This window comes from Mixophyes fleayi, chromosome 2 (assembly GCF_038048845.1).
Source record: "Mixophyes fleayi isolate aMixFle1 chromosome 2, aMixFle1.hap1, whole genome shotgun sequence".
Lineage (NCBI taxonomy): Eukaryota > Metazoa > Chordata > Amphibia > Anura > Limnodynastidae > Mixophyes > Mixophyes fleayi.
Window position 1 is genome coordinate 62132130 of NC_134403.1, and position 23898 is coordinate 62156027.

Consider the following 23898-nt stretch of genomic DNA (forward strand, 5'->3'; position numbering starts at 1 on the left):
AGGACTTCTGACAGCGATACAGTTACCCAGAACAGTAGCCGTCATAAAGTGCAAAGCCAATACCTTTGAATAAGACCCAGTGTCATTGGGCAACAACAGGGCAGACGAAGCTGCTAAATGGGCAGCAGGGCAACCTATGACTGTATCGACCGAGACTATGATGGTTTTTCAGACATTAGACATGCAGAAATTAATTGAAATGCAGGATTTGTGTTCCCTGCAGGAAAAGGCGGTCTGGAAGGCGAAGGGATGTGGTCAAGAGTCCTCAGGACTCTGGAGGGATGGACAAGGTAAGCCTGTAGCTCCCCGAACATACTATCCAAGCCTGGCTGAAGCAGCACCTGGCCTGACTCACCTGGATAAAGAAGGTACGTGCAAACTAGTGAGCTCCCGGATTTTCCTCTCAGGCTGATAAGAAAGCAATGTCATGTCTTACTTGTTTGAGGAAAAATGTTGGGAAAACTATTCCAACTGAGCCATCCCACATCCCTTCTACAGACGGACATTTTCAGGTAATACAAATTGACTATATCCAATTACCACCGTGCAGGAATTTAAAGTATGTGTTAGTGTGTATTGATGTGTTTTCCGGTTGGGTAGAAGCATATCCGGCAGCCACTAATACTGCTGTGTTCACTGCAAAGAAAAAGACTTTGTGTGTAGGTTCAGTATCCCTAGAATCATTGAAAGTGATAGGGGTACCCATTTTACTGGTGATATCTTCCAAAACATGTGTAAACTCATGGGAATCGGTAGCAGACTTCACACCCCTTACCGACCACAAGCCAGTGGTAAGGTGGAGAGAGTAAACGGTACTATAAAGAACAAGCTTGGTAAGATAATGGCTGAAACTGGGTTTGCATGGCCTGAGGCTTTGCCATTGGTCCTCCATAGCATTCGAACCACTCCTAGACCTCCTCTTAATCTGTCCCCCTTTGAGATACTGTTCGGACGACAACCTCATTTGATCGTGAGTCCACAAGACGACTTGAAGTGTAATAATGAAGTGACTGTACAATATCTTATAAGAATGAGTAGACAGCTTAAACAACAACAACAAAAACTAAAAATGCTGTCACCTGGTATGCCAAAAACGAACTGTCATGATGTTGAACCTGGAGACTATGTTATGATCCGCAATTTCTTACGTTCAGGTTGTTTAATAGACCGTTGGGAAGGCCCGTACCAAGTGCTGCTGACCAGTACTACATCACTGAAGGTTGCAGAGAGAGACACTTGGGTCCATTCCACCCACTGCAGGAGAGTCCATAATCCGGAGAAAGTGCAAGATAAAACGAAGACCGACGACATAGAGCTGTCACTTGTGAGCCTTTTCCGGGAGACCTAAAGCCTGCAGTCGAGACACCTGAACCAGAGACGTTGCCTCAGAACTATCTTTCCAGCGATGGAGTGGCGGTTTATGTTTTTCTTTTGTTCCAGGATTTTCCTTGTTTTTACTCTTTCTAGGACATTCTATTTTTGTGAAGGAGGATGGAGGACGGAGGAGAGTTCTGGGAGTGATACGGATGAAATGGAGGCAGAAGAAAAGTTATTAGGATACTCAGAGCAGCCCATTATCAAACTTGGTCCGGGGGTTATGAAAAGGTCTGCTAGCTCAGGAACTCGGAGGCAGTGTGAGGGGCTATTGTCTGATGAGTATTGTATCTGCAAGTTCTGCGACTCCCTAGTTGAAGAGAGATGCATCCAACGATGCCAGTCCCCCAGTACTCTGAATATATGCGGGCATCCTTTGGAGGATTATCACTCCCTGGTGGGTAAGGTGCTAAACCAAACCGAGTGTTGGGTGTGCTCTCACGTGCCGCAAGGGCAGCATAATATAGGACTAGTGCCATTCCCTCTAAACATATCTGAAGTACTCGAATTGAGGGGTGAGAGGCCCATAGACGGGAGGTACAATAACACTAGGTCCCCTAGTCTGACGCTTCGACAATACTCCATAGGCAGATCTTTGCTGTGCCTAAACATATCTCATGCAAAGCGCCTGGAGAATTGGGAGGCTGACCTATCAGATCAGACAATGGCTCGCCACACTCATTTTAGAGAGAGACTCACAAGGTCACTACTAGGCAGGAATGTTGATGGAAGTCACAAATTAGGGCGTATAACCAAACATAAGAAGGTATCCAGTGGAAAAGTTTCTACAGATAAATGTAAAAATGTCATTAATGCCGACACGTGTCTAGAGCAAATGGAGACACTAGGCATGGGTAGTTTTATTAAAACTCTGTGTGATATAATTCATGGGCATACTGTTCCTTATGTTCTTCCTGATGTGTATTTTGTTTGTGGGAGGAAAGCTTATTCCTGGGTGACTCCGAGTTCCAAGGGCTTGTGTTTCTTAGCTAAACTGGTTCCTGAAATCATGACTATTACTCATGAAGAAATGGTTGGTATTCACAAGACTACATCACCACCATACATACACAGTATGAACACCGTGGCAAGAGAAATATGATTCCTGGTGAGGAACCCATAGCTACAAAATTGATTAGTGAAACTGCTGGTTTCCAAGTTATGGTTGCTCTAGATCTCACTAGGACCGCTCGGGGAACATTAAACTTTAAATATATCCAAGACCTAGCTAAATTAATAGATAATATCACCGAGATGTATGATGACACTTTCAGGTATACTGGAAGGGAGCTACTAGCGTACAAGAAGGAGTTGGTGCAACATAGACTGGTACTAAATTATCTCACCTCTATTACTGGTGGGTACTGTGTGACACTGGCCACCCAGTACGGTGTCAAATGTTGCACGTACATCACTAATAATACGGATGACCCTAAAGAGGTTATAGACCGGAAGATGGATGAAATTTTGCAGCTGAAATGGGAATTTCGAAAGAGCCATAATTCTTCGTTATATGAGATCGGGGAAAAGGTCGCGGGTTGGTTCTCGTGGTTGAACCCTGTGAAATGGTTCTCCGGTCTGGGGGAGTGGGTACAGGAAATGGTTGCTAGTGTAGGTAAGCTCCTTCTCCTTATACTGGGTGTCATCTTAGCAATTGGTTTAGTTGTCAAATGTGTTCCTACTGTGTTGAAGTGTGGAAAATGGTCTTCTAGGAGTAAAACTGAGGTGGTACCAGATACCGAGATCATGGTCTGTGAAGAAGTATTGTATAATCCTGAACTTGAAACGGTGATTGGGTGATAGTTTATTACACTATCAAAGGGTGGAGCTGTCGAAGTCAGCAAATTGGATAAAGTCATTTCAATTAAAGTCGAGCAAACTTGGTTGTCTTTGTCTGAAAAGATGCGTACGGTACGCTACGACATACAAGGGCACGCTATGGCGTGGAAGGGCGTACGCATCCACTACACGTGGCAGCAACAGTAATTGGTCTTTTACCATACATTCGCACAAACACGCATACTAATAAAATAGTACACATTAATGGTAGTTGCAACACATAGTCAGTTATGTCGAAATATAGTAGTATTTATATGTTATATTAGAGTTACATGCATATTAGTGAAATACACGAAACAGGTTGAAGGAATCATATCATGAGTGGTATCATAATAAACCTCTTTACATATCCTACTGTTTGGTTCACTCTGCAAAGGAATCGCAGAGTGCATACACAAGTTATGAATGATAGGGAATTATGAACTACTTAAGACTAAGGAATCTTGGCGGGAAGAGCCGAGCATACCCCCTGGAGAGGTGACCCCCTCCTTTGGATTCCTTAGGATGAACTAGCCAATGATTGACAACCCCTTGGACCTTCCTGAGACCTGGACCAATAGATGCAAGCTATACCATCTTCATTGTATTACTGTATTTCATTGTGTATATAAGCAGCAGCTTCACATCCAGTGTTCAGACATCTTGTCCCCAGACTTCAGGATTGAATGACTGCACTGGATCCAGAGCGCCTGCGATAAGTAACGGCTGTATTTATTATCACTTCGCTTGAGCATATTATTCTACTATTTGCGAATAAATCTTTGTGCGTTGGAAACACAAATCGAGGTTCGACAATCGTTATTGGTTAGTCGACAATACGCACATAACAGTATCTTAAGGCTAAACTTAGGGTACATATTCAGGGGTGGATAGAGCTACCTCCCCCCAAATGTAAACATATTCTTAGTAGACCTGAAAATAGTGATCTATTGATCACTATATGGAATGCGCAGTTAGTCCAAGTGCCGACTACAGCTGGATGCATTTTTGGTCTGTCTAGTACATGAAGTCAGCACGTTAAGTCCCGACAACATTATAACAGGAAAATCAATGCATATAGGGCAGCACATCATGGTTGGCTCTAAGCCCACCCTGAAGATTTATGTATTTGTATGTGACATTAACAACCTTACTACTAATAGTGTTCACTATTATCAGCCACTTTAGTTCAAGTTTCCTGCACTGTTCATCAATTGGTTTTCTTACATAATATCTGTGATGTTAACATAATCTCTTAAAGCGAAATATTGGCACATGACCTAATGCTTATCTAAAATATCACATTTCGCTGGAAACAAAGTATAAGGTTTTTCAGCACGAAAATAGGTTGCACAGTCCCTCAGGGGTAGATCTAGACATTTGTCCTACCAGGGGCGATTTTAGGGGGGGGGCAATTTAGGCCCCGCCCCATTTCTGATCTCTAAGGCTGCCGGCGGCTGCACAGTATGTGCAGGTCCGTTCAGCAGTGGCAGTGTGCTGTCCCGCTGCTCTGATTGTGTTTAAAACACAATCAGAGCAGCCGGGCAGCACACGGTCACAGCTGCACACTGTGCAGGTCCGTTCAGCAGTCAGCAGCAACCCCCCCCCCCCCTCCCCCCCTCCCCCCTCTGGATCCGCCACTGCAGTCCCTGCATAAATAGTATTGGATCCATTCCCAGTACAGGTATATTGTATATATTCAGTTTGTCTGTTAAGTTAGTAATACCTGAAGGTTATTGCATTCTGCTCTGCATGGATAATGTATCGAAACTTCCTGATTTCTCTGTCTTTTTGTTTGTCATCCATGTGAGGGAAGTCAGCATATTCTGAACCAACAGGGAAAGCGTTATACCCACAACCGAGGAAATACATGGATCCTGTACCATCACAATCTAGTAGATTCTGCAACAGGAAGAGATCAAACATCATGTGTCTCATATGGAAATACAGCATTTATTATTTAATAATCTATCATCCTATACCTATATATAAAGCATTATACCCATCTATACCCGGATACAGGGCCGTAATGATGGCAGCGTGACCACCCAGGGCGCAAGTCTATGTGCGTTAGTTACAGCCCTCAGGTATATATGATGAGGTGCTACCACAGGGCAGCACCACATTACAGCAACAGCTACAGAGTAAATGGCTCCTAGCTCCGTTGTAACATGAAAACATGTCAGTGGAGAGGAGCAAAGAGGAGACAGGAAGAAGGTAAAGAAGAAATAAGAAGAAGACCGTAATTAAATTACTTTAGAGAACAGGGGGTAGAGCAATGTGAACATTCCCTACTAGAATTTCTACGATCAAGGCATTCATAAGTATATGCAAGTTATACAGGGAGACAAATATACAGAGGGAGAAAGGTGCACGAGAGGCCTGTGTGTTCCCAACAGTGCATTTTACTTAGAGATCATTGCCCAAAAAAAACATTGGTTTGTTGCCCAAAAAGAAAACAAGACCAAAACAGAAGTAAATAGTACAAACGCAATTTTGTGGTTATTTATGTGTGAAAAGACCATGAATATTGGGGCAACGTAGTGGCACAGTATTACTGAGTTTCAGCACTGGGGTCAAAGGTTTGACTCCGAACAGGGCCCTATCTGTGTGCCGTTTGTATGTTCTACCTGTGTTCGCGTGGCTTTCATCCAAGTGCTCTAGTTTACTCCCACAGTCCAAACACAAGCTGGTAGGTTACCTGGCTTCTGACAAAAAAGGACCCTAGTGTGTGTGGTAGGGAATTTAGTCTATAAACTCCAGTGAGGCAGGGATTGATATGAATGATTACATATTCTCTGTACAGCGCTGCATAATATGACTGGCGCTATATAAATAAATTATAATAAACAGTCCAGTGATCAAGAATTCTTATGCGTTCTGCAAAATCCTGCTCAGTGTGTGCTCAATGTGTGGAATGCATTTAGAGCAAACACATTCTGGTAGTAAAAATGTTCACAGAATCCGGGCAAGTGCAATACTCACAGGAAATGGTATCTAGGCATCAAATAACTTAGGTTAGCTACTTAGGCACAAATTCCAATGCATACTATACAAACGGCACGTCTCAAGTGTTCGTCCCCTTGCTGTAGTAGCTGTGTATCTCACAGGGGCAAAGAAATAAACTGCTATTAGCAGATACGTTGGTAGTATATCTCGGTCTTGTCTGCAGACCCTGGACTAGAGATTATCTTGCCCATAAGGAAAACATGAGGTGTCTTGGGTTATTGTGTTATTTAAAATGCAGAACCATTTATCTATGTTACACTCTCTACATTTAGATCTGGGACAGTGGGAACTGCATTCCTAAATCCTGTAATGGAGAATAAGCTACTGCGTAATAGAAACTTGCATATAGGCTCATAGTATGTACTTACACCATAATCACCAACAAGCATCCTATATCTTCAAGATGTAGAATGATCCCCACAATCTATCAAGTCAGTGCAACCATTCTTCTCATGTGAACAGGGACAGAAACTCACAACCCATCTACTAAGATTATTAATGTAGAGGCTGCGCTGAAAAAAATATTGTAATATGTTGATAACTGTATTGTCTTGCCTTAAATGTTAGATCAGTTCTAGTTATTCAGCTCACTGCAAGTCAATGACATGTTTACATTACAGTCCATCGCACATTCTATGTTACTAGAGATTATTTACAGCATGCAAAACAGCTAAGGCACAATACGAAATTCTCATTGGTATCGCCATATGCTTCAATTTGCACCCTGGAGAGGGCGTATTTTTAGGGCTATTCTTTATTTGTGGTGGAGAGCACAGTCATTTCCAATCTGCAAAAACAGTTGAAATTTGCACCAGCTCAGAGTTGGTGTAGATTGAGCATCGCCCTATATTTTTTTATAGGAACGCATGGTGAACCTTCTACTTGCACTTTACAGAAGAATCATATTTCTAGATGCACTGTGTCCAAAGTAAAACAATAAATAAAAAAATCTTCACACACAGAAGTGCCACATGTAATGAAGACAGTCCAGGAATCCCCTCACTCTCATGACTAATAAAGACACAGAAGGAGGCTAAAATGAGCAGTATTTCTGAGAACTAACTTAGGTGACAGTTATAAGCAGAAGTAGGTTGGTCTTTGAAGTGACATTGACGGTTGTGAACAAACAGATTTTTCTGTTGACGCATCATTTTGCAATCCAGTCTCCAAAGATTTGAGTGTAAGTGCGCTGGGGGCTAATAGGTGCTCTTGTGTAAAATAAAAGCAATTTTGGGTGTGCATCATAAATGAACATCATCATTTCTTTATTTATATAGCGCCACTAATTCGACAGCGCTGTACAGAGAACTCACACATCAGTCCCTGCCCCAATAGAGCTTACAGTCTAAATTCCCTAACACACTCACAGACAGACTAGGGTCAATTTGATAGCAGCCAATTAACCTACTAGTATGTTTTTGGAGTGTGGGAGGAAACCCACGCAAATACAGGGAGAACATACGAACTCCACACAGATAAGGACTTGGTCAGGAATTTAACTCATGGCCCCAGTGCTATGAGGCAGAATTGCTGACCACTGAGCCACCGTGACAGAGCCTTGTAACCAAAAAATGTTGTCCAACTTAATTTATCGGTTATAATTTTACAAAAACAAAATTTCTTGGTTGTATACTTTTCTTTCAGTATATAATAAAAAGCATCAGCTACATTGAGAATACACAGTAGGCTATGGCTGACTGTAAATGTTTGATACGAATCACCATTGTGAGTCTCACCATACTATAACTCAAGCAGCTGTACTTTGCTTTTTTGGGTGCGTTTGCCTGATCACCTTTACGTTATCATGTATTATATCCTGTCTGTGCCTCCACAGGTTAGAAGTGGGCGGGATAGAACAACTTGTAGCCAATCAGATCATCAAGATGCCCACAGCAGCTAGAGTATGGAGAGGAAACAGCAGAGCAGTAATGCGAGGCTCCTGTCAAACTTATGGAGTAAGATTTTAGTGGCAAATGTACCTAAAAATAAAACAATTAAGCTTATACTCCAAACTTATCTCCCTCTTTTAATTATATAATTTGTATATTGTTTAAAGTGTTCAAGAATATGATAAAAGTCACTGTACACATTCTGTAACTGCGGTATAACTAAAGCTTCATCTTTAATCTGTATAAAAAGGTGTGTTTGTATTTGTTATGTTTGTTGCTAGAGAAAGGGGATTTAATCTGTGAATATGAAGAGCAATAAATACAGATAGCAGTACTGGAACTAGTTATGGGACTACGTGTGAGCAATGACCTTTGTGACTGAGCAATTGCTCATTCTGAACACTTTAGAAAGTGAAACAACTAATGGCATTATATACATATTTACCAATATAAACAACTTTCAATCTTTATATTGAATCAGTATGCATACTTTATTATATTTGCATTTAAAGAGCAACTTAAACACTTATTTGACATTACAGTGCACCTGTCACCTGCACACAGTGGAGTAAGCCAATAGGTGGAAAAAACCAATATTCAAGTCATAAATTACCTATCCAAAGCGTCTCATAGACACTGGTTCCTAGTGAATTAATAGGTAGCATTTTCCTTAATATTGGTACAAGGCAGTAAATGGCTGCCAGCGTGTGACTAGGCAATAGATGCACTGTACACAGGATTCCAATTTGCTGTCACAGGGTAGCAAGAAGAGGGAGTTTGTTTAGCTCTCTGTAAAGGACCGCCTTATCTACAACCTTTACTGGTTGTGATTGCTCAATCACTCAAACGTACAAGTCTTTTTATTTCAATACTATGCCAGAAATAAAATTTAATGTTTATATTTAGGTGGCAGTTTATCACTTTGGTATCAGTGAATTCTGTGTAGGAGAATTGGGAGGGAAAGATGGAAAACTCATCAGTCTTGCTTCATTCGGAAAATGGGAAGGACAGTGTTTAAAGAGTCACAGTTCTGAGACTGCAGTCTTACAGGAACCCACTGCTGGATTCACAAGCCAGAGTATTTGAAGAGACGGGTGTGCCGATGGCTCTCCTGCTGTGCAACTACAAGTCTTGTGTTTCTCGGAACCAGAGGTTGCCTATTGTTCTATAATAAGAACCCCCTCCAGGATTTTGCAAGCTACAGTCTGTGCTGGACTATGTTGGGTCAACATAGTTTTAATTTTTTTCTAGAACCTTTATTTTGAATGAGGAGAGTGTAATTTGTTTATACAAGTGGGTTGGGATTGCTTATTGCAGACTTATTTGTTTAGGGTAGAATGGACAGAGGCTATAGGGGACATAGTGTGTTTCTCACGTAATATGTCACCCTGCTGCAGAGGGGTAATAAAAAAAGAAAGAGAATGTTGGATATATTTAGTTTAGTGACAACACTCCAGTTATTTCATGTATATTATGGTGCTCAATAAGACTTAGCTACAGAATGATTTATCGAGTGCCACTAATGTGACCAACAAAGCTAAAATCAATTCAGGCGATTCATTCATTAGAAAATGTATATTTAAGCCAGTGAGCCATTCTCCACTATGAGGAGAAAGACAACAGAATGTCAGCTTTTAGGGCTAATGGAAATAAAACTATGACATTTTTGCGGCTCTTACTACGAAAGTGCCATTGTACACTGCTTATATCTGCTTTAATTGATTCATAACAATTACAGGCAAGTTTGTAGCAATGTGAAAAATATAAATAATAACAAATTATTATTATGTTAGTGTGCTCTAAACAATAAAAACACTCCAATGTATCAATGACGGACTAGTTCAGTTTATATAGACATATTAAAAATGTACAATGATCAGCACCATTAAATTACTTACAGATTTCCGTTCTGCCCAAATAACGGCACCAACTCCGATTTTATGGTCTTCTAAGAAAGTGAACAAAATGACAATGGTCCAATTTAGTTACATATAATGAGTAGAGATGAGCAGAAGTTTGTATAAGGCGGGCGTCCTGGTTGAACAGGGCATTCTGCAGAGGTGCAAAGTCCCTGATACAATCTTCAAGTCCCACTTTTGCTTCGTTATTCTGCATTTTGTGGAATAAACAGAGATGCAACAGTGACAGTCTATTCATTGTGCTGGGTGGTGTGATTTCCTCTGGGTGTTCTGGGTTCCTCCCACAGTCCAAACAAATGCTAGTAGGTTAATTGTCTTATGACAAAATGAGTATGTGTGTCTGATGTGAGTGATTACATATTCTCTGTACTACGCTGCGTAATATGGTTGACACTATATAAGACAATAATATTATTATTATTATTAATAGTTCAGCCAACAAAATGGCTTGCTCCACTAATGTAATTTACAGCAAATAACCAAGGTCTTGGTCCAAACTTTGTGTAGAGAAACGGTGGGGGATTTTAATGGTAACTTCCAACAACTCGCATGCATGCAACATTGTAGCCGCTGGCTGATGAAACGCAGAATAACACCAGGAAAAGGACATGGAAGGGAACACTGCTTTGCTGTAAATTTCAGATGGCTCCAAGGAAAAACATTATAGTAAGGGGAGAGTAGACATTAGATACACTCTAATGGAAAGTATCTAACAATATAAGCCAAGGAGGTCATTATTTTATATAAATGGCCAATGTGATCTAATATAAATGGTTTGAAGTGAAGATTGGTTTTTAAGAAGCGATGAACCAATTACAAATACCATTTCATTGGCAAGCCTTGTTCCCCAAGCAAATCTGATTACAAGATATTTTGCTTTAAACTCCAGGATGTATTACCATTGCCAATAATGATTAACTAACCATCTATAACATTCCTGCTGGTTTCCTAAATGTTTATTTTAAAAAAGGGGGGAGGTTCAATGGAGAACTGAGCTCAACCCTTTATGCTTTGCATAGAACTGGCATTTAACTGCAGATAACTAGTCTAAACATTAAATCATATCAGATAGTGACTAATTATATAACTCAGTGACATGTTTAAAAGGCTTTCAATATTAAAAAGGACCTGTTCCCCTAATATGTGGGGGACCCGTGGCAAATGTGTTGGTAAGGGTCTTCCTAGCGATAAAGAAAACAATTTTTTTAAAAAAAAAATCCCCAATAGTCATCACGGTGTTGGGGGTTTTTCATACTCTCTCTATTGCATAAGGCTTTCAGAGAGCATGTATTCACTTGCTAAAGCTCTGAAACCCTTTTCCTAATATAAATGTAACCAGAATGTCCTTTTCACACCCTTGTTGCAAAATGTTTTTATGAACATGATCAATTCTATATTACTTTAGGACATTTACCATGTTTTACAAATGTGCCTGCAACTAACTAGTACAATAACTACTTCCATGTACAGCACACTAACAAAAACCATCATAATCTCTCAAATTAAATAGACCACTAACCGGTTCGGTATGCCAGCAGCCGGGCTTGAATTATACAGTGCCGGGCAACGTCTTGGGTAAGGCTCTGGTGCTTCTCAGCACTGGTCTTACTGAGGTAGAAACCAAAACCAGAGTAGCTGGGAACGCTGGTGGCCACTGTAGCGAGTATGAGGACGAGCTCCTTCATATTCTGCCTCAGGCTGATGAAATATGGGTTCTCACAGAGATTTTCCAGGCCTATCAACCTGAGGATCTCCTTGTGCATGTCTTCACTAGAGATTAAAAACATGGTTTCGTACTCCTTAATCCGCTCCTGGCGATACTCATAGAAAGAACTTGTCGTGAACTCAGGCTCTTTCCTGGTAATCTTCTGAACAAAGTCACATTTCAAGGACGTTTCTTCTATAAACTGCACCATGTTACAGGCCAACGGCTGAAGCAACACGCACACATGGGCACGGCTGTTTGACTTCAGCCGCTCAACAGCCTTAGCATCCAACCTGGCATCTCCGTTGTCTGTATGAGAAGAGATCTCTTGCTGGAGGCTCATCTCAGGATCTGAGGGCCAGTATGAGATCCGGTTCACCCCAGCTGGAAACAGAAAATTGATATTATGGATATGTCTTATGAAGCAAAACAAAAGTATAGAAGCTTGAAGCTCATAGTTTACCATTTACAATCATTTTTAAGCAGGCTGAGCAGGGCTTTCTGGAGAAATAGAGATCACAATCCTTTAGTCTGGAACCATGCTTTATGACCGCAATCTGACCAGCATGAAGCTCCTTGCTGGAGCAGTGGAGACCGATGACTTTCATATTTCCAACAACTACAAGACCAGTCTTCTTTATCTGCTGTAAATAAACACTTTATTCAGAAGTCATGTAAAACAGTTTATAATAAATTAATAAAAAAGTTAATCCTGCAACAAAAGATCATCCAACAATTATTTAAAAATCAACATACTTAAGAAAGCCTTTCAAGTAGCTGTATTGAGATTTTAGGAGGTTTTGGTCATGTTCTAATCTTATAGACTAGATATTATTGCCATTGTTATATGGTTGTAACGGCACTTACCGATGTCAGCGCCGATTCGGTAGGTCCCGGCCGAAGGTCAGCTGATCTGGGCGGGGAATTCAAAATCCTATTTCAGGGCTTCTCGGACACACTGTCTGTGTCAGTGCAATGTGTTACCTGTATCTGGCTGCACTTCCTGTGCTTTGGTCTCCCTGGTGTTCTCCCTTGTTTCTTCTGATTCCTGTGTACCGAACTGGCTATATCTAAGACCACTCTCCTGCTTTATCCCTGGTACTGCATAACGGACGGATCTCTGTGTACCGAACCGGCTATACTCCAGACTACTCTTCTGCCTTATCCCTGGTACTGCATAACGGACGGATCTCTGTGTACCGAACCGGCTATTCTGGACTACGCTTCTGCTCCTGGGGCTGAACAGAGGATTGATTCCTGCACGCCACCAGTTTCTACTCCAGACTACTACCTTCTGAATATACGGTTAGTGATTCCACTTATCAATTTCCCTGTGGATCTGACCGTGCCTCTACATGTCCATCTCATAGAACTCTTTCCTTACGTCAGTAGGCTAAACCTGAGGGCCGCGACCTGCGGTTCTCCGGCAGCAAAACCCACCCTGCCTTGCGGCGGTTCTTGGAGAAGACCGGGAGGGCCGTTAGACTCCGCGCCCTAGGAAGGCCGGCGTAAATACTGACTAAGGTAATCTTGAAACCTAACAGTTTGCTCTGACCCCCAACATATCTATCTGATGGACGGATCCGGGAACCCCTCTGCTAGGGAATTATTGGAACATTTAGCTGCCCGGGTAGAGGAACAGGACAAGAACCAGGCACAGTTACTTCAGTTTCTTCAGAGCATGTCTGCTCGCTTGGACACACTTCAGGGTGCGGTGTCAGCTCAGGCAATCCAGGCAGCGGTACCTGATCCGCTACCTAATCCCCCTCAACCTGTTCCTGCTCAGGAGAGTGGTGCCGCTCCTCTCCCGGCAAATTCCCAACTTCGCATCCCTAACCCTCCAAAATTCGATGAGGATCCCAAGGCCTGCCGTGGATTTATAAATCAGTGCGATATCCAGTTCGAACTCCAGCCAGGGAACTTCCCTACAGAAAAAGCTAAAGTATCATACATTATTTCTTTACTTACCGGTCAAGCTCTTGCCTGGGCATCTCCCCTATGGGAACACAATGATCCTTCACTACATAACTGCTCCACCTTCCTGGAGGCCTTCAGACATGTCTTCGATGAACCAGGAAGAGTTTTCAGCGCTGCTTCTGGCATCCTTCGTCTGCGCCAAGGCTCTATGACCATAGACCAGTATGCTCTCCAATTTCGTACTATGGCGGCTGAGTTACGTTGGAATAATGAGGCCCTGGTAGCCACCTTCTGGCAGGGTTTGACAGACCGCATTAAAGACGAACTAGCAGGTCGTGAACTCCCAACTTCTCTGGATGCTTTGGTCTCTTTATGTAACCAGATTGACATCAGATTCCGTGAGCGCTCTCAGGAGAAGGAGAGTTTCCGTCGTTCTCCTTTTCGTCTGGCTCCACGTTTTTAAAGTCCGGTGATGTCTGAGGAGGAGCCAATGCAGTTGGGAAGAGCTCGGCTCTCTCAGGAAGAGAGAGAGAGAGAGAGGCGATTCAAAAATCGGTTATGTCTTTATTGCGGAGAACCTGGTCATTTGTTAAACAATTGTCTTAAGCGTCCGGGAAACGATCGAACCTAACTGATGATGGAGAGGCCAAGTTAGGTGTATGTATTCCCTCTCCTGTTGATTCTAGTTTTTCTATTCAAGTTCTGTTACAATCCGTTGACAAACAGCTTTCTCTTCCAGCACTCATTGATTCCGGAGCAGCAGGGAACTTTATAAGAGCCGACTTAGTGGAAAAGTTGTCTGTACCTACTCTTCTGTTGGATCCCCCAATTGCTATCACAGCCATCGATGGAAACCGCATCAGTGGAGGATCACTCAAGAAACGTACCATCAAGCTCTCTCTCCGTATAGGAGCCCTGCATACTGAATCCATTTCCTTGTTTTTCATCCCAGAGGCTATTAATCCTCTCATTCTTCCGTGGCTCCAACTTCACTCCCCTACATTGGACTGGCGCACGCCAGAAGTTCTGGCGTGGGGTCCGGCTTGTCATTCTCGCTGCCTTCCCAGGATCAATAAACTCACCACTAACGAAACCTCATCACTACATACGTCCACTGGTATTCCTCCTCAATACCGTTCATTTTCGGATGTGTTCTGCGAAAAAGAAGCCTCCAAACTACCTCCCCATAGGCCTTGGGATTGTTCTATTGAGCTGTTACCCGACAAAATACCACCCAGAGGACGTGTTTTTTCTTTATCATTGCCAGAATCCAATTCCATGTCTAAATACATAGAAGAAAATCTTGAAAGGGGCTTTATTCGGAAGTCATCCTCCCCTGCAGGGGCCGGTTATTTCTTTGTTAAAAAAAAAAGACGGGGGGTTACGCCCATGTATAGATTATCGTGGGCTGAATGCCATTACTGTGAAAAACAAGTACCCGTTACCATTGATCTCAGAGCTATTTGATAGAATAAAAGGGGCTGTTATTTTTTCCAAACTGGACCTGAAGGGTGCCTACAATTTGATTCGTATTAAACGAGGGGATGAATGGAAAACTGCGTTCAATACCCATGATGCACACTTTGAATATTTAGTTATGCCCTTTGGGTTATATAATGCCCCCAACGAAATTTTTCAAGATTTTCTCTACCACTTCGTGGTGATTTACCTGGATGATATCCTGATATTCTCTCCTGACATTGTATTGCATCGCCATCATGTTTCCTTGGTGATTGAACGACTTTGTTTACATCAGCTGTTCTGTAATTTGGATAAATGTATCTTCGAAAAAGGTCATCTTCCCTTTCTTGGACACGTGTTCTCTGGGTCTGGACTGTGCATGGATCCCGAGAAAGTAAAGGCGATTTCGGAATGGCCTCAGCCGATAGGTCTGAAAGCGATCCAACGTTTCATAGGCTTCGCCAATTATTATCGGCATTTCATCAAAGGCTTTTCTTCAGTGATCGCACCCATTACTGCACTAACTAAGAAAGCTATCAAAACTAAACTTTGGCCTCCTGAGGCAGAAAAGGCATTCTCTTCCCTAAAGGAAGCATTCACGACAGCTCCTATCCTTCATCAACCGGATCCTACCTTTCCTTTTTTTCTTGAGGTCGGTGCATCCTCCGTGGGGGCTATCTTGTCACAGAAGGACTCCTCTGGAAGATTGTCTCCGTGTGGTTTTTTTCCCGTAAACTTTCTGTTGCTGAGAAAAATTATGGCATCGGAGATAGGGAACTCCTAGCCATCAAATTAGCCTTAGAAGCGTGGAGACACCATTTGGAAGGAGCTAGATTTCCTATCACGGTTTTTACAGATCACAAGAACCTTCTATATTTGCAAACGGCTTCTTGTTTAAACCCTCGGCAAGCCAGATGGTCCTTGTTTTTCTCCCGTTTTGATATGATCATCACCTTTAGACCAGGATCTAAGAATAAGAAAGCGGATGCTCTCTCGCGATCCTTTGATGCCACGGATGCTGTAGAGGATATTCCTAGACCCATCTTGGGTTCAAAATGTATACTGGCCACCACCCCTGCTTATCTAGTGATTCCTCATGAAAAGACCTTTGTTTCTCCTCGTCTTCGGTCCAGACTCCTCAAGTGGGCTCACGCCTCTCGGTTTTCTGGTCATGCCGGGATCAAGAAGACTTTGGATTTCGTTTCCCGTAATTATTGGTGGCCATCTATCCACTCTGATGTTCGGGAGTTTGTTACGGCTTGTTCCACCTGTGCTCAGAATAAGGTGCCTCGACAAGCCTCCTATGGGTTGTTACAGCCTTTACCCATTCCGGACCGTCCTTGGAGTCATCTCTCCATGGACTTTATCACTGATTTACCCCCTTCAAGAGGTTTTTCCGTGGTTTGGGTACTCACAGATCGTTTCTCTGGGGCTGCTCATTTCGTACCTTTAAAAGGCCTCCCATCTGCTCCGGTGCTGGCACAATTTTTTATAAGGGAAATATTCCGCCTCCATGGTTGCCCAGAGGTTATCGTTTCAGACCGTGGAACCCAGTTTGTTGCAAGATTTTGGAGAGCCTTTTCGCGTGTTTGTGGAATCAAACTGAATTTTTCCTCTGCATACCACCCCCAAAGTAATGGTCTCACGGAGAGGACTAATCAAGAGCTCGAAAAATTCCTCAGATGCTTCATTTCAGCCAAACATGATGACTGGGTTGATTTGTTACCTTGGGCAGAATTTGCTCACAATAATAATTCTCATGACTCTACATCGGTTTCCCCCTTTTTTGCTCTCCAAGGGTTTCATCCAAGAGTTCCTCCTTTTAATGATTTGCCTACATCCGGAATTCCTGCTGTAGATTCCATGTGGTCAAACTTCTCGTCCAGGTGGGATATGATCAAACGTAACCTGCTTCACGCCACTGCCATCAGCAAAAAGGCGTTTGATAAGAGAAGAAGACCTTCCCCATTACTCTCTCCTGGCGATAAGGTATGGATATCTACGCGGAACCTTCGCCTGTTGGTTCCTTCTAGGAAATTCGCTCCCCGTTTTATTGGACCCTTCAAGATCTTGGAAATTATCAATCCAGTAGCTTTTAGATTAAAATTGCCTCCTACCTTGAAGATTCCCAACGTATTTCACATTTCCCTCCTCAAGCCACTTGTCATTAATAAATTTTCCTCTTCCAAGAGACCTCCTGCCGCTGTCTCTACACAAGATCATGAATTTGAGGTTAAGGAAATCCTAAACTCTCGCATTTCCAGAGGTTCTCTACAATTTCTGGTTGATTGGAAAGGTTATGGACCAGAGGAGCGTTCATGGATTCCGGCACATGATCTACATGCTCCAGTACTGTTAAAGAGGTTCCATACCAAATTTCCTCAGAAACCTTATAGGCTGTCCGGTGGCCATCCTTAATGGGGTGGGTACTGTAACGGCACTTACCGATGTCAGCGCCGATTCTCCGCTCCGTGCTGCCGCACTTCCGGGTAAGTCCCGGCGGAAGGTCAGCTGATCTGGGCGGGGAATTCAAAATCCTATTTCAGGGCTGCTCTGACACACTGTGTCAGAGCAACGTGTTACCTCTATCTGGCTGCACTTCCTGTGCTTTGGTCTCCCTGGTGTTCTCCCTTGTTTCTTCTGATTCCTGTGTACCGAACTGGCTATATCCAAGACCACTCTCCTGCTTTATCCCTGGTACTGCACAAACGGACGGATCTCTGTGTACCGAACCGGCTATACTCCAGACTACTCTTCTGCCTTATCCCTGGTACTGCATAACGGACGGATCTCTGTGTACCGAACCGGCTATACTCCAGACTACTCTTCTGCCTTATCCCTGGTACTGCATAACGGACGGATCTCTGTGTACCGAACCGGCTATTCTGGACTACGCTTCTGCTCCTGGGGCTGAACAGAGGATTGATTCCTGCACGCCACCAGTTTCTACTCCAGACTACTACCTTCTGAATATACGGTTAGTGATTCCACTTATCAATTTCCCTGTGGATCTGACCATGCCTCTACATGTCCATCTCATAGAACTCTTTCCTTACGCCGCGACCTGCGGTTCTCCGGCAGCAAAACCCACCCTGCCTTGCGGCGGTTCTTGGAGAAGACCGGGAGGGCCGTTAGACTCCGCGCCCTAGGAAGGCCGGCGTAAATACTGACTAAGGTAATCTTGATACCTAACAACGGTAAAACAAACTAGAGAAGTTCTGATTCAATTAACTACTACATAGTTTTGTAATGCACAATTTTAACTCCATTGCTTTTGAATACTAAGGGGCATATTCAATTAAGACGGCAGATCGCGGTTATGCGAAGCTGCACACTTCTCGTTACCGCAACGCGATTTTGCGGTACCGTATTGCCACTTTATGTGCGCAGCTGCGTGTAACCGCGATCTGCCGTCTTAACTGAATATGCCCCTAAAAGTTGAAATTGACTGGTTGTCAAGATGACCATGACCATGGTGCATTGTTATCTCAAACACTACTACAGAATTTCCGAACACATTTAATCAAAGGTAAAGAGGGGGAGAAAGAGAGAAATAAATGTTTAAGGTGTTTCTTACATTAGGGGTACATGGTCGACGGCTAGACATTCATTTGGTCGACATTCAGAAAGTCAACAACATTGGGTCGACAACTGAAGTGCCGACAGTATCGCTAGGTCGACAACTGAAGTGCCGACAGTATCGCTAGGTCGACAACTGAAGTGCCGACAGTATCGTTAGGTCGACAACTGAAGTGCCGACAGTATCGCTAGGTCGACAACTGAAGTGCCGACAGTATCGCTAGGTCGACAACTGAAGTGCCGACAGTATCGCTAGGTCGACAACTGAAGTGCCGACAGTATCGCTAGGTCGACAACTGAAGTGCCGACAGTATTGTTAGGTCGACAACTGAAGTGCCGACAGTATTATATGGTTAGGGATAATATTGTTGACCCAATTATACTGACTACATTTTAACTGTCTACCTAACAATACTGTCAATGTCATTATTGTCGACTTTCCAGCCATATTTATACTATGGTGTCGACCATATAAATGTCGACTATAAAAACATATGTATCACACCCAACAGTAGGTGGCTACCTAGCTGATCATTGTTCCCCTTATTGCCAGAAGGAAGAGTTCAGTTTAACAAGGAAGTATAAGTAAAACTGATAGATTTGTTGGCAAGCTAAGCAGACTTAATAACACTTTAATAGAAGCTAGGTTAATTCTTACAGCAGGAAACTTATTATATATTTTTCTGTTAATGTAGACAGAAAAATGCAAAGTGGGAATAATGCGCCTACGGTATATATTAAATCATGTGTTTTCATTTATTTTGAATGTCCCACCTTATTATATGAACAGGGAATACCATGCTTGGCAATTCAATTGAGTGTTTTGCTTAATCCAAAAGGATAGACCAAAATTTATACTCTCTAACAGAAGTTTTAGTATTGATGCATGCGTAAATTAAGCACATTAAGTATTTTATTTAATATTTTAAATCAACAAATTTCTGTGCCCTAATTTAAAATTACCTTCTAGAAATGTATTCTAATTACATAAGAGAACAACATCAAACATGATCTTATTCCTAAGGAATAGCAGTGGTGTCCACAGCCACAACAAGTATTATTTGTGCTAGAATCGTATTCAATGAGATCTTTCAATATTAGCACATATATAACACACAACATATTTAATCCAAAAGATCATTTAGAAATGTGATCATCCAATTTTTGCATTTTGATGGCCCAGTACTTGAAAATAATCTCCAAACACATGATCAAACTAAACAATAATAATGAAGTGGTCTTTTTGATTGCTCAAAATCTCACGTATATGATTGAATGTTTTGTCCATACTCAGAACAATGGGAACAAAAATATAGTTTGATTAGCAATTAAAATGTAGAATAAAAAAAAAATATAGAATAGAAAATGAGAGCTCAACTCAAAGAGCCTAAAAGGACAATTCAAGCCAAATAATGCATTTTAATAAACACCCTGTCCTCACTGTGGTGGTCTCATGCCAGGAACACTTGCAGTTTGGATGAACTAACCCAATCAGCACTATACTGGTTCTTCGGTCTGCTCTGATAACGGGAGATTTGAAATCCAAACAGAGTTGTGTTCATTGTAACACAAATGCTAACTGCACAGATCCACTGCTGTGTGCAATCAGTAGAAACACAGTACTGTCTGCCTCCACTTCAACACAGGGGACAGTGCTGGCTGGGGTAAGCTCTCCGGAACTGTAGGGTCATTTGCATTTCAACATTCCCAACAGAAAATTCAAATGGGGGAGTTTGATCTTCCAAGAGTAAACAGTACATGGTTAAACAGTGTCATTACTGGCCAATCACATTCTGCAACCTGTCACCAATACATTATACATTCGCCATTGAAATTTCTGGAGATGAGCGGTAGTATTAGAGCCATTAAACCAACCTGTCTGCAGCGCTCCTTAAACTAAATTTACTGTGATTGGAGCAGTGAGCAATGCAGCAATGTAGACAGTGTAAGCTTTGGTATAATATTCAGCTACCACTGTTGTCTATGTAAAGTGCTATGTGTAGGTCCTGTTTCATGAACCAAAACAGAAGGCTTTGGTAACACTCTCAAAAAACTATACAACTGTTTCTAACAATAGTGATGATCCCATATCATATTATTCATTGATTACGAATGGATAGAAATGTCTGTATATATAATTAATAAGCAGTAACCATGCAAAATTGCATGCTATATAATGAAAAAGAAATATACATTCATGTTTATGTTATACAAAGGAACTGGCTAATTCATAAATAATTGAACAATTCTTTACAACCTAATTTCCTAACTGCTGGAATTGGATGAATAACAAGATTATCTCAAAGATAAATAAAATGTTTACATTTTCTTTAATATATTGTCTAAGACAGACAAACAGACATGAGAATACCTGTGGTTTCTTTTTATCCTCTGCATCTTCAGAGGAAGGAAAAACCTCCATCCACAGGCTTAGTAGTGTGAATAAATTGACTTTAGAAAGCCTTGGTACCTGACCTGCAACACAAGGGAGATGTAAAACAACATTAAAATATATCTATAGAATTGCATCAGTTTACAGCACAAACTCTGTGTGTTATTACTGAATACTTAGAACCATGTATGTTATAATGAAGGTATTGCTTTTTCACATCAATTACTACTGAATTAAGTGCCTAGGTTCCTTAACCGTATATGTCAGACCTTCGAACTATATACATACACTAATCAGTAAAGTATAGTGTATTCAACCAACATCTCTGTCACACCAGATAATTTTCAAGCATAAGTACTTAAATAACGTAAAAAGACATGAGGGAAGACCTGCGATCATGATCGTGTCAGACTGATGTAGAAAACGTGATGAGATCAGACGTGTAAGTAAAGGGAGTTTCCCTGTCACCCGTGCCCTCCCTCCTGGGCTCTGTCGTATGCGGACTCTCCCCTCCCCCTACCCTAGCGTTGAGCTCATTGAGTTACTGTGATTATTGTTTACTGTACTGTGCTGTCTCACCTTGTAGTGTAATTTTGTTTGTCCCTGTACGGCGCCACGGACACCTAGTGGCGCCCTATAAATAAAAATGAATAATAAATAAAAATGAATAATAAAAACATAGCAGAAAACAACTGGGGTGTGGCTTTACTGAGACATGTTTTTGGGGGCTCATCAGTGACCCCCCTATTAACATTTACTTGGAGGTCCTTCTTGGACTGCAGGAAAGGCCTCCAAGAAACGTGCCCTTCTGCTCCACGGGAGGTTTCTGTCCTCCTTGAGCTCGCCCAAGTACCCCACCAGTCAAACTCCCCACCTGCCACTGTCCTTAGAGAGGGTCTACAGGTGTGGTCTTAGTCCCAACTGACTCCACCTTTTGTGGATTGCTGTTTGCAGTAAGTGAAAAAGAATGTTCAGTGATGGTGTACTGACACCTGCAGCTGGTATTGCCACATATCATCACAGTACCCTGGCGTGTAAAAATGTATTGATTTTCTCAATAAATATATACAAGTCTATATTATCTTCTATCTCAATAAATAGCAAGGATGTACTCCTGTTTTTCCACTGTCTGTTTTGTCCTCTCGGTCAGCTTTCATCTCTCTCAGTTTCTCCCGTTTTCCCTTAAATCTGTTCCACATCTCTCAGCCTTTTCTAACTTATGGTTCTCCTTCTTATCAGCAGTTATAGCCCATTTTGACAGCTTCGAAAAAAGTCCAGCCATCCCCTGAGGCTCAAGTAAACTAAGGGAAGGCTGAAATACAGGTTGGGATCTGCTATTACAGTCAATGTTTCCACTTACATGTTAATCCCCTTTGAGTTTTCCAGGAACAAAAAGGTCAAGACCAGGAAATCTGTAATTTGAAAGTGGAAGTACCAATGCAACTAAAACACTGGACTTGCACTATAACAATTACAATTATACCAAATAACACCCTGATATACAACTCTTGCTTTACACCAAGTGCCATAACATTTAACATACCACGATTTGATCCTTTATTTTCCCAATTAACTAAAACTGTTTGGCCTGCTAATGTTTAAAAACATTTCCTAAGATTTCCTAATTTGTAGGGCACTATACATCCAAATTCATATGTCCTCAGAAGCTGCAGTTATTGGTATGTGGTGTAGACCAGCCAAGCAGTACTGCTCCCTTGTATCCTGAATCTGTGGTTTATGGTTAACAACAGGAAGTTCTGTCACGTAAAGATTTATTTTTCTTTTAAAGTAAAAATAATTCTTAGTAAAGTTGACACATTGCAAAAAAAACATGAAAACGTGTTTTGCTAAGAGTTCCTACCCCATCCTATATTACATCCTGTCAATCATGGAGTCAGTAGTCAGATCCTATGTCACATACAGTGACATTCCACAGGGTTTATTAGAGGTTGTCAGACTCTTACCCTGCATGCTTTCAGTCTGTGTCCCGGTAGAGAACCGGGTCTCTGCGGGTTCCTGGCTCCTGTACATGGAGTGAGCCGGGTGTCTGCCTTCCCTGTATAGTGCTGCATTCCCTACAGTGGACTTCTCTCTCCGCTGGATGTAGTTAGGTGACGCGCATATTTGAAGTCACCGACAAGCCCATTGACAGGTACAGGGTGAATACAGTGCATCATTGTAGATGTCGCTCGCTTCTAGCGTTAGTCATAGACCTACGTACGAAAGAAGGAGATCTGGATTTTATTACACTGAGGTCAACGAGAGCCGCCATTTTGCTGAAGACCAAATTAGTTAGTTCAAAATCATAGGCTTTCTCCCTTCTCACCATAACTAATAGAGCCCTTCTGTCTGTTCCAAAATGGCAACCATAAGTCTGTTTCTATGCAGAGCAGATATTTGTTTACAGTTTGCTCTCTATTGGTTAGTACTGAGCTACCTTCTGAAATTGTATGCTACAAGCTCTTGGAATGGCAAGTGACACACATCAGGGCCATCTATTCCATTGGGCACGATAGGCAGGTGCCCGGGGGCCCCATGGGCAAGGGGGCCCCATAGGCAGGGCTCTTAATTAGAATAAATAATCCTAAAAAAAAAAAAAACCTGCAAAAAAAAAACCTTCAAGGGTCACTGAGCAAGTACATCTATCTATCTCTATCTCTATATATCTATATCTATATCTCTATACATATATATATGTAGGGGCCCCGGTGCACTGCTTTGCCCGGGGGCCCATAATGTTGCTAAGATGGCCCTGACACACATGCGGTTTAATAATAAATTAGCTTAAAACCCCATTATAGCATACTTCCCAATATTTCAAATTGCAGAGTGCGG

General features: G+C 42.0%; 1 protein-coding gene across 2 annotated transcripts in view; it reads right to left on the bottom strand.

Moving 5' to 3' along the window:
* Nucleotides 1–23313, bottom strand: part of CDADC1 (cytidine and dCMP deaminase domain containing 1) — a 43687-nt gene extending 20374 nt beyond the window's left edge. The window contains exons 1-6 of one of the 2 annotated variants that reach the window (XM_075199104.1): nt 23028–23313; nt 21043–21146; nt 12178–12358; nt 11529–12098; nt 9989–10038; nt 4919–5094 (exon numbers count right to left, since the gene is read on the bottom strand). In XM_075199104.1, the coding sequence (XP_075055205.1) occupies nt 4919–5094; nt 9989–10038; nt 11529–12098; nt 12178–12358; nt 21043–21146; nt 23028–23094 (1148 nt within the window). In that variant the 5' untranslated portion in view covers nt 23095–23313. The remainder of the gene's footprint in view (nt 1–4918; nt 5095–9988; nt 10039–11528; nt 12099–12177; nt 12359–21042; nt 21147–23027) is intronic. The other variant, XM_075199103.1, reaches the window with a different exon arrangement.
* Between the last annotated feature and the right edge of the window lie 585 nt (nt 23314–23898).